The 11,930-nt window shown below is 41.6% G+C and overlaps 2 protein-coding genes across 2 annotated transcripts in view; one reads left to right on the top strand and one right to left on the bottom strand.

Moving 5' to 3' along the window:
• ACTN2 (actinin alpha 2) overlaps window positions 1-11,930 on the bottom strand; it is a 389,901-nt gene that overhangs the window by 123,156 nt on the left and 254,815 nt on the right. The gene's annotated exons all lie outside the window — the stretch shown is intronic.
• Window positions 1,020-10,802, top strand: LOC111729756 (HEAT repeat-containing protein 1-like). The gene is made up of 11 exons (XM_023520826.1): window positions 1,020-1,383; window positions 1,522-1,658; window positions 2,616-2,808; window positions 5,753-5,922; window positions 6,326-6,484; window positions 7,937-8,179; window positions 8,450-8,581; window positions 9,398-9,501; window positions 9,670-9,813; window positions 10,335-10,453; window positions 10,549-10,802. Exons 1-11 carry the CDS (start codon window positions 1,233-1,235, stop codon window positions 10,785-10,787), a joined length of 1,791 nt encoding a protein of 596 aa, XP_023376594.1. The 5' UTR covers window positions 1,020-1,232; the 3' UTR covers window positions 10,788-10,802.

Genomic DNA, 11,930 nt, shown 5'->3' with positions numbered 1-11,930 from the left:
GCTATACCTAACGGCCTTTAGTGATGAAGAATTCGCTAGATGTGTCAGCCCTTGAACAAAATATTACTTCATTATGTTGTTTGCTAGAAACAGATCTTTTGTATTATTTTGATATTACATTAGATTTTGATCTTAACCAGCCTTCTACTGTCTTTGACAGTGTTATTAATTAGGGACCACGTTTCAGTTATTTTTATCTTTACCTAGCACCACATCTTGAGGTAATGAGGTTGTTTCTTTTCATATATAGTAGTATTTTGTTTGTATACGTTCTCCAAACTTCAGAGAGCTCCTCATTACAGGATGAGCTAAACGAATCTCATCCTTTTCACATTTCCATACACCCTCAGGATTTTATACGTTCTGGTTGGCTGTTGATAGCTAAAGTTATGTAAAGTTTAAGAGAGTGAATCTTCGTATTTTAAAAAGTAGCCCAGATAAGCCCTTCTTAATTCCTTTTGTTATCCTTTGTAAGGTGTGATAACCTGAATTGTATTTGTTCTCAGTATTAGAAGTGGGGACAAATTAAGTGTTTTACATATAGATCGAGGTGGTTCTAAGTTGTTTTATATTTAATCCCCTTCCCGAGAGTCATGAACATCTTTTGGGCTGTAGGAGCACACTGAACCCAGAATTTCCTCACTAAGGACATAAGTCTGGCTTTGGATTATTTTTCTTCCAAGTTAGTACTCTGTGCTCCCCTGTGCAGTCTTGTTTGTCATTTTCCTACACCTTTTCTCATGCTTTTAGCATTTGCATTATAACTTGTAAACGCCTTAACATTTTGCTACTTGTTTAGAATCATCTGCGGGTTTGGAGATTTTACCACGTGCCATCTTCAGCTTGGCAGTAAAAAATGTGAAATGAGAAAAGCTCCTTTAATGATCTGGTGGAAATCTAACTCCTTATCGTTCTGTTTCTAAATGTACCATTTGATAAACACGATTTATGTGGGTAACATTGGTTTTTAGGGATGGTGTTGTAAGAAAACATAAAATGGAGCCGTGGTTAACTTCCACGTGTCGAATCCTGTGAATAGCGATGGTTAGACCGCTTGACACACCGATCAAAGTTGTTAGCCCTCCCACCTAAACAAGCGTGCAGGCAGTGTTGCGTGTCACTCAGTCATACACAGCCTTTGCAGTTCACCTGTATAACCCGCGTTCAGAACCCCCTTAAATCTGCCCTTGCTGTCTCAGGAAATCCCCTTGGAGTGGCACTTGGAGCTGACAATGGACAGAGGGATACCAGTGGAACTGTGGGCACATTACATACGCCAGGTCAACGCTGCCCAGAGGATCGCTGTGGAGGACTCAGTGTTACTCGTATTTGCACTGAAAAACTTTATTCATGCACTCAAGGCTCCTAAATCTTTTCCTAAAGGTAGGATGAGGGGTGAATCTTGAGTGTGATATGCTGGAAGACTGTTTGACTGGCGTGGGTGTTCTGTGTCTCGAGTGAAAAGTCCCAGCAGCATGTCCATGTAAGTCAGGCGTCTTCTCTCTTGTCACGTCCGTGTAGGTGACGTGTGGTGGGATCCTGACCGGCTGGAGGAGGACAGCAGGGACTATCTGCACCTGCTCGCCGGGCTCTTCGAGACGGTGCTCAGAGGGGCCGACGCGGTCCACTTCAGGGTTCTCATGAAGCTCTTCATAAAGGTACGAGGCTCATCGTCTGCAGGCGCACTCTCCCTTTAAGATGTTGCAGGTGATTTTAGTTATGACGGTTTTGAATGAAGACGGAAGTAGACTTTTAAACAGTGATGAGTATGTGATGAAAAACACGGGCCCTGTCAGGCGGCGCTGTAGTTGTGACCTTGGTCAGTAGGCTGGGCCAAGCACACCTGTTGACGTGTTCGCTATTCCTCTGTTTATTAGTCATGACAGGCCATTTTGTTTAGTGGCTTAATGCCGTCACCGGTGAGAAACTGATGTTCAGAGAGGTGATGCAGCATATGCAGAGTCACTTAGTTAACTCGTTTCCCATTCAGAGAAAAAAGTGCAGCTCGCTGCCAGTGTTCATTTAACGTCATGTGTAGGAATGGTACGTTTTCTAGGATTTGACGTTTTTAGCAGTGGAGAATTACTATATTTTATAAACAGTAACACCACTACTAAAAGAGTGCTGTAAATAGAATGATATCATTTGTTTTCAAAGACTATCGGTAGACTAGAGCGACGTGAAAAGAGTAATAAAGGTGAGATGTTTCATGGCAAACTTTGGGGGTGAGGTTAGGACTGTGATCCGCGATTATCTTGGGGTAGATGCTGCAGGCGCAGCTGCTGCCGGCGAGTGTTTTTGGGGCAAACGGGAAATGGGTTAAGGAATTCAACATCACTCTTGTTTTCTGCTTAGTATTTTTTTTTTTTTATTAAACATGTTCAAGTGCAGTTACAGCGAGTCCTCTGAATATCACAGCACATCAGTCCTTTGAATTCTTTCATTTACGTACTTCCCAACTGGTTAAAATGCCAAGTATAGAAGAATTGTAAGTGATTAGACAAAATGAAATGTTGCAATAAAGTATTCGTCTTTTATAATTGTACACTAGTGAAGAGGATTTGGAACCAACTTCTGTTCACTGTCTTGTTTGTTTCTGTGTTGTTTCAATTTAGGTACATCTAGAAGATGTTTTCCAGTTATTCAAGTTCTTTTCTGTTTTGTGGACCTACGGTTCTAGCCGTTCACACCCACCGAGGTGCAGCGTGGGGACAGTGCTGCAGACCCAAGCTCTCTATGTGGGCTGCGCCGTGCTCTCCTCCCAGAAGCCACAGTGTCGACACCGCCTGGCCTCCGTGTCTTCTCCAGGTACTGCAGGTGGCTTTGTGGCGTTGTCATGGTCTGTAGGTAGTTTGTGTGGGCCGTGGGTTTGAGAATTTTTTTATTATTTTATTTAAACAGCACACACGCGTGTGCGTGTGTATGCGCTCGTGCTCCCCTCTCTCTCTCTCTCTCTCTCTCTCTCTCTCTCTCTCCTATTTTTGGTTATTTCTAAGTATTGCTTTTAAGTTATAAATGTGAATTGCAAAATCTCACCAAAAGGAAGATAGGAATGGCAGGTGGTGAATCATGGGTTCTTAATATCCAGCCTCATTTTCTGAGCCTCGGCAGCCACGGGGTTTCTAGGAAAGGCAAAGCGTCACCACAGTTCGGTGTTCAGCGGGCTGCTTGTGTCTGGGTGTCCACTCAGCCCTCCTGATTTCCCTCTTATATCAGTTACAAGTCACATTCAGCACCCAAAAATAAAATTTGTATTTTTGGTATTGAAATTGCAGCTTTTGCAAAAGATACAGAATTTCACGAGTTTAAATACGATGTTGAAAAGCACGCCTGGCAGAAGTGACTGAAGATAGGAAGTCGATTAGGGCGACGGGTGTGATTTCAATGTCAGGAACGAGTGCCCTGGGGAAACTTGAAGGTGTTCTTGATTATTTTTTTTCTTTTTATTCAGAATTGCTCTTTATAAATGTTCTGTGAAAGCAAAATGAATGATCATAAACTTTTCTCAGAACAGTTTCTTAATTCTTGTCTTTTTATTAGCTCCGTGAAAAAGCACACGATTACCGTTGTAACCAAATTCTTATTAAATGTAAGGTCAAGTAGATTTATAGATTCAAGTTTTACTTATAAGATAAAATCCCACAATGTAATTATTTCTCTCCTTCTATAAAACTACAATCCCTGTTATGGGTGGATTTACTTGTAAGGTTTTATCAGTTGGTTTTTGTTGTTTTGGTGAGAATTTCCTGTTTTTTAACTTTAATTTTTCAATTGATGTTAAAATCATTGTCCTGTACTAATAAATATAGACATTTATCTTCTTTAAAATGTCTGCAGAGCTTGGAAACTGAACAGAGTTGGGCCTGGTTAGTACTTGGATGGGAGGCCACCTAGGAAGACCAGGTGCTGTAGGCGTAAAAAAAAAAAAAAATAAGAGATTGTAAACTGACAAGGTCCTTGCAGTCTGTGAGGTCAACCAAGGGTTGCCTCGCCTAAAAATAATAAAATAATAAAATAAAATGTCTGCAGGGTATTCTGTCTCATGGAGATAGCGTAATTTATTTAAACGGATATCTTCTGTTCAATTTCTGAGTTTTCATAAAAGTCTGTATATTTTATTTGGAGGTCATAGCTATTTTGATAGGTATGAAATATTTACTATTCTTTGTCATCAAGGGCAGTGACCCCTGAGGAGTATGTCTCTGTCTAAAAATAGCAAGACCAACGGACTTGACTTTTCTCCTGGTTTTGCTGCAGGACAGGCTCCTGCTTACCCCCTCTGCCTTGTCCTCTGTCACCTTCCCCCTTCCTAAAGTACCTCTGCATTTATGCTGCCTGGACATGTCACAGGACTCCACTGAAAATGGGAGAAGCACCTTGTTCTACTTGAGGGCTCAAGGACTGTACCCTGGAGTCCCAGAGGCCTCCACCAGGCTCCTGAGTCAGTGTACTTGTCCTCAGTGTTCGCTCTGACCTGCAGGGAGCTTCTAGCCATATCTTGTCCATGGGGCATCTAGGAAGTGTTTCTCTTAATTTATTTTAGAAAATACGTTATGCTGTTCAAAAGAAAAAGGTATTGTAATATTATACAAATTAAGTTTTGTGAGTGGCTTGGGACTCTCAGCTTCATTTATTACTTTTTGTGCGGATACGTATCCTGGCTCAGTCTTGCATGTAACAAATCTTTGTTAAATGAATAGGCATTTAATGTCATTTGTAAGGTGAAGGCTGTCTTTGGTTTGTTATGCCTGATCAATATAGTTAATTTACTTGCATGTTTAAAAGCAAAAGTGAAGTATTTTTTTCAATTTTTGGTAAAATATACTGTTTTAAATCTAAGGAAAATGAGAATGCGAGAGCATTCCTCTTTAAATTCATCACTGTCACGAACACGGTTGTAGAGTTCTCGTTGGCAGAAGTAGATGCTTCAGATACCGATGGAATGTGAGTGATAAAGCTGATGCTCCACATCAGGGTTCTTAGGTGGATTATTAGATGGGATGTCTAGAAACATTTTTAAAGTTTGACTTCAGCCTCATTCCATAGGCAAAAGTTTCACGTGAACTAAAGATTTCACGTAAAAAACTTAGCTCTAATGTTAGGAAAAAACATGGAGTACATATGATCTCTCTCTAAGTATAGAGGTAGATATTTTTAAAACTCAGTGGGAAGGGCCTTCCTCAGCAACACACAAAACTAGGAGAAGAATTTGACTAAAATTTCTACATTGAAAAGTAAAGTCACAACAAACTCCGATTCAGGACAAAATCTTTGCAGCGTGTGACACACATGTGTGTTTTTTTCTCTGTATTTTTGTGCGGGTGTGTTTGTTGCAGCAGTTTTAAAGCCCAAAGGACTAAAAACAACCTAAATTAGTAAAGTACTAGTTTCAAAAATAGGGAGAATACAGTGGAGACCTGTACAATTTAAAGAGAATGATTTAATTTAGAGTCATGTTGAAAACACTTTCAGAATACATTGAGATGCTATAACAATTCCTGCAGAACATGGGGTGTGTATATATATACATAATATATAATACACATACTATGTTTTCATTTGTGTATTTTCAAAAGAATATACTAGTTCACGTCTAACATTTTTCTAGAATGATAAAACAGTGAATGGTCTTTGGGGTGGGAGTTTGAGTTCAGAGGAAAACTTTTCATTATGTACTCTTTGGTACTGTTTAAGTTTTGCACTGTTTTTATTTTTTAAATTGTTATTTAATTTTTTTTCCTTTCGTTTGTAGTGGTGGCATCGCTGCTCCTTAATCTGAGGAGCCCCGTAAAAGAAATACGAAGGGCGGCCATTCATTGTTTGCAGGCCTTCAGCGGGGTGGCGTCCCAGTTTCAACTGGTAATAGATCACGTGGTTCCTAAAGCAGAGGAGATCACCTCAGATGCCACCTACGTCGTTCAGGTAACTCGTCAGCACAGAGATGGCATGTGCGCGTGCCCGCATATAACACAAGCATTGTCTTCCTTTCTTGAGCTTTATTTGGAGGGATTTTGATCGACTTCAGTCACCGAATTTAGAAACAGATATGTCAATATCTGCACACTTTTCTTCCCCCATTTGTAAAAGACAGTGAGACCATGTTCCAATTCTGCCATCCTTCCCTCGGCCAGAAGACCAGTGTCTGGCTTTTGAGAGTGAGCTAACGGAGGGTACTGATGTTCTTTCCTATTAAGGTTTCAAGGGGAAATGAAAAATTGTAAGTTATCTCACATCATTTGGAAAAGAATTTTCTGTCATTAGTACGTTTAACCTTTATAGTCCCTTAATCCTTTTACCCTTTTTTTTTTTTTTTTTGGTATCCTAGGATTTGGCTGCTTTATTTGAAGAACTACAGAGAGAAAAGAAACTGAAATCTCATCAGAAGTTGTCTGAAACGTTGAAAAACCTGCTTTGTTGTGTATATAGTTGCCCATCTTATGTTGCAAAAGATCTCATGAAAGTGCTTCAGGAAGTCAGCAGCGAGGTGTGTGCATCTGCTGTGCTGTTGCAAGGGTCGTAAATGCTCCTGTGTGCGGGACACATTTGTAGGGTGACGTTCAGAAATATTCTTAATTCGATGGGGGGAGCATTGTGGTGGAGAAGATACAGGATACAAAAAGCAAATATTGGCGAGTTTGTTCTGTTTTAAAGTTGTGTGTATCCCTGTGTAATCACTGTTTTGATTTTAAATGAGTTTAAAACACATGGGAAACCCACTGAAGGTGCACTGCAGAAAAACTTGTTTCGCGTCCGTTCTTCGGGTGAAAATGCTCCTCAAAGTAATGTATTCAGACATGGAGTCTGAACATTCTGGGATCATTTGCTCACTCTTTAAATGTACGTGGTTGCGGGAGTGGCTCCATAGTGTAGCGGTTAGCACATCTGCTTTACACGCAGAAGGTCCTGGGTTCGTGCCCCAGGTGGAGCCACGGATCATACCCCCTGGCCCCCCAGGGGTGCATCTCGAGCAGGTGGGAGGAGACGCCCCGCCTTCAGAGATCCAGTTCTTCAAAAGGGAAACGGCAACATCCATAGGTCAGGAGTGGAAGTGAGTGGGGGGAAGTTAAGGTGGGGAAAATAAATGTACATGGTTGTATCCTTTTCTGGGGGGACATGCATAGCTTTCATCATGTTGTCAAGGAAGCTTGTATCACAGAAGAGCCGGTCCCTCAGCCTGTGCACCACCTGTCTCGACCGATTGCAACTTGGGGAACTAAAATGGGTAGAACTGGGTGGAAACCATTTGATTGTATCTTTCTGGTGGGAGCAAACAGATGGCATTTATCAGCTCTGTGTTGCTCCTGGTGTAGTTTAAACCAGGAATTGACAATCTTGTTCAGTAAAAGGCCAAATAGTAAATATTTTAAACTCAGCAGGCCAGGCATTCTCTGTTGGAGCGCTCAGCTCTGCCTTTGCATCACGATGGCAGCGGAGGATGGCACAGAAACAGACCAGGTGGCCGTGTGTCAGTGAACAGGATTTCCAAAACAGACGGCCCTCAGGGTCTGGCCTGCCAGCCGTAATTTGCTGGGACCTAGTTATTAAAGACTTCACATGCTAATTTGAATTAATATTTTACCAAGTTGGAAACATTATTTGGGGAAGCGTGTGGTGTTTTAGAGAAAGCTAAAATTTTATTTTTATAGTCTAAAACTTCAGGTTACTGTGTATTTCCTGTTTTTAAAAAGTGTTGGGACACTCACGGGTTTCTCCACTCACCTCCGATGGGTTTAGAGCTTTCGGCCATTACGGACTGCCTGAGTGCTTACTTGGCTAAATAGCCATCCTGTGTCCAAGAGTTCGTCATTATTGGTTTTATTTTTTTTCTCTAGGCTAAGCTCCCAGTCTTCCAACATATCTCTGGAGGTCTTTATAAAGCAAGCAAAAACATGTATCAATATAATAACAATTTACTAATAAATTTCCCAATCTTCAGATGGTGCTTTCTCAGCTCTTGCCTATGGTGGAACAGCTGTTAGAAAAGACCCAGCAGGAGCCCACAGCTGTCCTGCCAGATGAGGCTGCTGTTTTGCATCTCGCTCTGGGAAAATACAATGAATATTCAGCTTCCCTTCTACATAAGGACCCAAAGAGTCTAGATATATTTATAAAAGCCATGCACACAGCAAAGGAACTTTACCCGGGAATGCCAACTGTTCAGATTACAGCCCTCGAAAAGGTCAGTGACTTCTTTCAGAAACTAAAGCACATTCAGGCTTTTAAAAATGTGTAACGTTTGCTTGGAGAAGATGAAATGGACTGGATGTGTTTTAAAGGAATATGACATATTTGACCCATTTTGCAAAACTGATGTACATGGGTCATTTAAAAAATTGCATTTTAACTGACAAAATTGGAAACAATGTTACATCGTAAGAGAATGACATAAATATTTTTGGAATTCAGGTTTGCCCATTGAGCTCAATTGCCTTTTTTTTGTCTCCTCTAGATTACAAAGCCATTTTTTGCAGCTATATCGGATGGAAAAGTTCAGCAGAAGCTTTTGCACATTTTGTTTGATTTATTGGTGAACTGTAAAAATTCGCATTGTGCTCAGACTATTAGCAGTGTTTTTAAAGGGGTAAGTTGCAAACATTCTGTAATTTGTTTATTAACATTTGTTCTCTTCCAAGTAACACCGTGTTTAAGCATCTTCCATTTTACAGTGCTTTTAGAAAGTCGGATGTTACCATTAACAGGAATTGTGGAAAAGTAGGTCAGAGAGAAGTACCAAATCAGAATTATAAGTCTTCGCCATTATTCTCAGTGTGTGAAGTATCTGTAGCTTTAACCAGGCAGGATGTGTATTAGTTTGGACCTGATGTATGGTAGGGGGTCTGCCTGCTTTGTGCAAGCAGCAGGAGTGCGTGGTGGCCTCGTATTTCCAACTGAGTGATGGGTTATTCTGCTGATCCTAAGCAGTCGTCTAAGGACGTATACAATGCAGTTGGGAACTTGCTCAGTGGTTTTATGTACCTGAACACTGAAACCCAGCCGTACATCAGAATAACCACCTAGTTATTTTGTGCTTCATTTTGTCACAAAAGTAGCTAACAGTATGCTGAAGTCCTAGTGCCCAGATTCGGCTGTTCTCAGAATTTTAACATATGTACTTAGATTTCTAAGATAAGTGAAACAGATTAAGGTACAGAGTAGCATGTATCATGTACTCCTATTTCTTTGTTGTTTTAAACCTTTATACAGCTGTCGGTATATGGAAAATTTCCAGAAGTACTTGTCAGTGGCGGTTGCCTTTGGGGATTGGCCTGGACTCTGGAGTCGTAGGGAGACGTGGAAGTGGGCAGAGATGTTTCATTGTATCTCTTTCAGTCAGCACTCACTGCTCTAATTTTACCCCGTGAGTTACATCATCAGCTGTTGTTCTTTCATATTTCAGATTTCTGTTAATGCTGAACAAGTCAGAATAGAACTGGAGCCACCAGATAAAACTAAGTCCCTGGGCACAGTTCAGCAAACAAGAAGGCAGAAGATGCAGCAGAAGTAAGTGCCATGAATTCAGGGAGAACGTGCTGCTGTTCCCAGGTCTTGAATGCTAAAAAAAAAAACCATCGTGATTTTTTGATACCCATCCATTTGGCATAATAGATATATTTTTACTTAGTACTGATAGTATTTGCTTTTCCAATATTTGCCTTATCTGTTTTTCAGAAAATCACAAGATCCAGAATCTGTTCAGGAAGTTGGAGGTTCTTACTGGCCAAGAGTAACCCTCATCCTAGAATTACTACAGCACAAAAAGAAACTCAAAAACCCTCAGATATTGATACCGACTCTTTTCAACCTGCTGTCAAGGTACCGACACTGCCTTGGATCGCGAGGAGAAGGGGATTCTGATTCTTCGTCATCTTACTCCATTTAACATTCTCTCTGCGACGTCTCCTCCTGCTTCACTGGTCTGTGCTGTCTGCTGTGTAGTGCTGCCGTTGAAGGATTGAAAAAATGGTTTTAGGTCCCTGTTGCCAGTGCCCTGTATTATGTAGAAATGACCTCTCACAGCCTACTTTCCTGACTTTCAGTAGCATATCCCTGGGGCAGCATTATTTTTATTTAAAGATGGAGCGGGACTCCCACTCTACTTTTTAGTTGGATTGTGGACGTGTGGTTTCATCTGAAGAGCAAAGTAATTCTAAGATTCCCAGCAGGTTGATGGAAAGTGCAGTAGAGAGGAGAGGTAACCTGATGTAAACCAGTTACCCTCTTCCATCTTGTTTACAGTCATTCCTTATTTACTGTGTGTTCTGACCGTGGTCATTGACACATCACTGAAACTACAACTTTTTCATTCTCCATCATCTCTCTTCTGGGTCCTGAAGGTGTTTAGAACCTTTGCCACCGGAGCAGGGAAACATGGAGTATACCAAACAATTAATTCTGAGTTGTTTGCTCAACATCTGCCAAAAACTCTCTCCGGACGGTGGCAGAATACCGAAAGGTACGCCTGTGCTTTGCTGGAGGGAGCGGGCGGGAGAGTCTGCTTCGCGTAGGACTGTGCCTGCCACTCAGACGGGTTACTTCTCACCACCACAGATGTTCTAGATGAGGAGAAGTTCAACGTGGAGTTGATCGTGCAGTGCATCCGTGTCTCAGAGATGCCGCAGACCCATCACCACGCCCTTTTACTCCTGGGGACCGTGGCCAGCATATTTCCTGTACGTATCAATGACTTGAGACTTCAGCAGATGGTCCAGATATGTTCTGTGTCCCACAGACATGCACGGGTGCTCACTAGTTTGCGTCAGTGGACTTGGGTCTTACAGTGCTGGTGACCCTCAGCCCCGCCTCATCGCCGAGACAGTGTGAGCTGGTCGATCTAGGTTTTGTTTCCTCGTTTTGTAAAGTGGGAGTAGGAGCGGCCTTCGCTGGGTGGTGGTGGCTCTCAGCATGGTGCCTGGCAGGAGTAGCTGTCCCATGATTGGAAGAATTAGGTGACTGTTCCATCCATCCTCAAACAGCTTTCAACCAACGATTTAGGAATATTAATTGGATTATAAAACAACCTTAGTTAAAGAAGTCATGTCCCTCATAGAATACGTCACTTGAAGCTTTTTGGGGACATAGAAACTATTTTCATGTTGGAGATTTACACCGACCGAGGTCCTTAACCGGTGGTCCTCCATGTGTGAGATGGGGTCTCTTAATCTATGAAAATCATGTGCAAGTTTTTATGTGTGGATATTTTTTTCTTGGAAGAGAGTCAGTAGCTCTCAAAGGGGTTGATAATCCAGAAACAGTTAAGAATCATTGATGTTTTTCCTTTGTTTTTATTGAAATAGTTTATGTGCCATAAAATTCACCTATTTAAGGTATACAATTCAGTGTTTTACTATATTCACAAAGTCGTGTAACCATCATGATTTTCTCCTTCAGAACATTTTTATTCACCACTCGTCAGCAGTCACTCCCCTTTCTTTCTGCCACCACCCCGCCCCCGGCATCCCCTAGTCTGTTTTCTGTCTGTGGATTTACATATTCTGGACATTTCCTATAAATGGAATCGTATGCTATATGACCACTTTTGTGTCTGACTTCTTTCACTTAGCAATGTTTTTAAGCGTCGTCTGTGTTGAAGTGTGAATCAGCATTCCTTTCCGTGGCTGAGTAATACTTCATCGTGCAGAGAGACTCCATGTCGTTTATCTGTTCATCGGTGGTTTCCACTTCTGGGCTGCGATGATAAAATCGTGCTGCCGTGGACATTTGTGTGCATGGTTTTGTGTGAACGAACATACCCCGGAGTGGAAGGGCTGGGCCACATGCTAACTTTAACTTTCTGAGAAACGACCGGACTCTTCCAAAGCAGCTGCACCATTTTGCATCCACCAGTAACATATGAGAGTCCTAGTTTACCCACTCCCTCGCTGCTACTTGTCATTGTCTTTTTTATTACAGCCGTCACAGTGGTGTGAAGT

Source organism: Pteropus vampyrus, unplaced genomic scaffold (genome assembly GCF_000151845.1).
Source record: "Pteropus vampyrus isolate Shadow unplaced genomic scaffold, Pvam_2.0 Scaffold279, whole genome shotgun sequence".
NCBI classification, from domain to species: domain Eukaryota; kingdom Metazoa; phylum Chordata; class Mammalia; order Chiroptera; family Pteropodidae; genus Pteropus; species Pteropus vampyrus.
This window is presented reverse-complemented; position numbering and strand designations above follow the sequence as displayed.

Excerpts from the sequence above, each read along its gene's own strand:
- LOC111729756 (XM_023520826.1), top strand. The coding sequence starts at position 1,233 with ATGGACAGAGGGATACCAGTGGAACTGTGGGCACATTACATACGCCAG. Across the intron at positions 5,923-6,325 it reads ATGCCACCTACGTCGTTCAG|GATTTGGCTGCTTTATTTGA; the intron begins GTAACTCGTCAG and ends TTGGTATCCTAG. Across the intron at positions 8,582-9,397 it reads TTAGCAGTGTTTTTAAAGGG|ATTTCTGTTAATGCTGAACA; the intron begins GTAAGTTGCAAA and ends TTCATATTTCAG.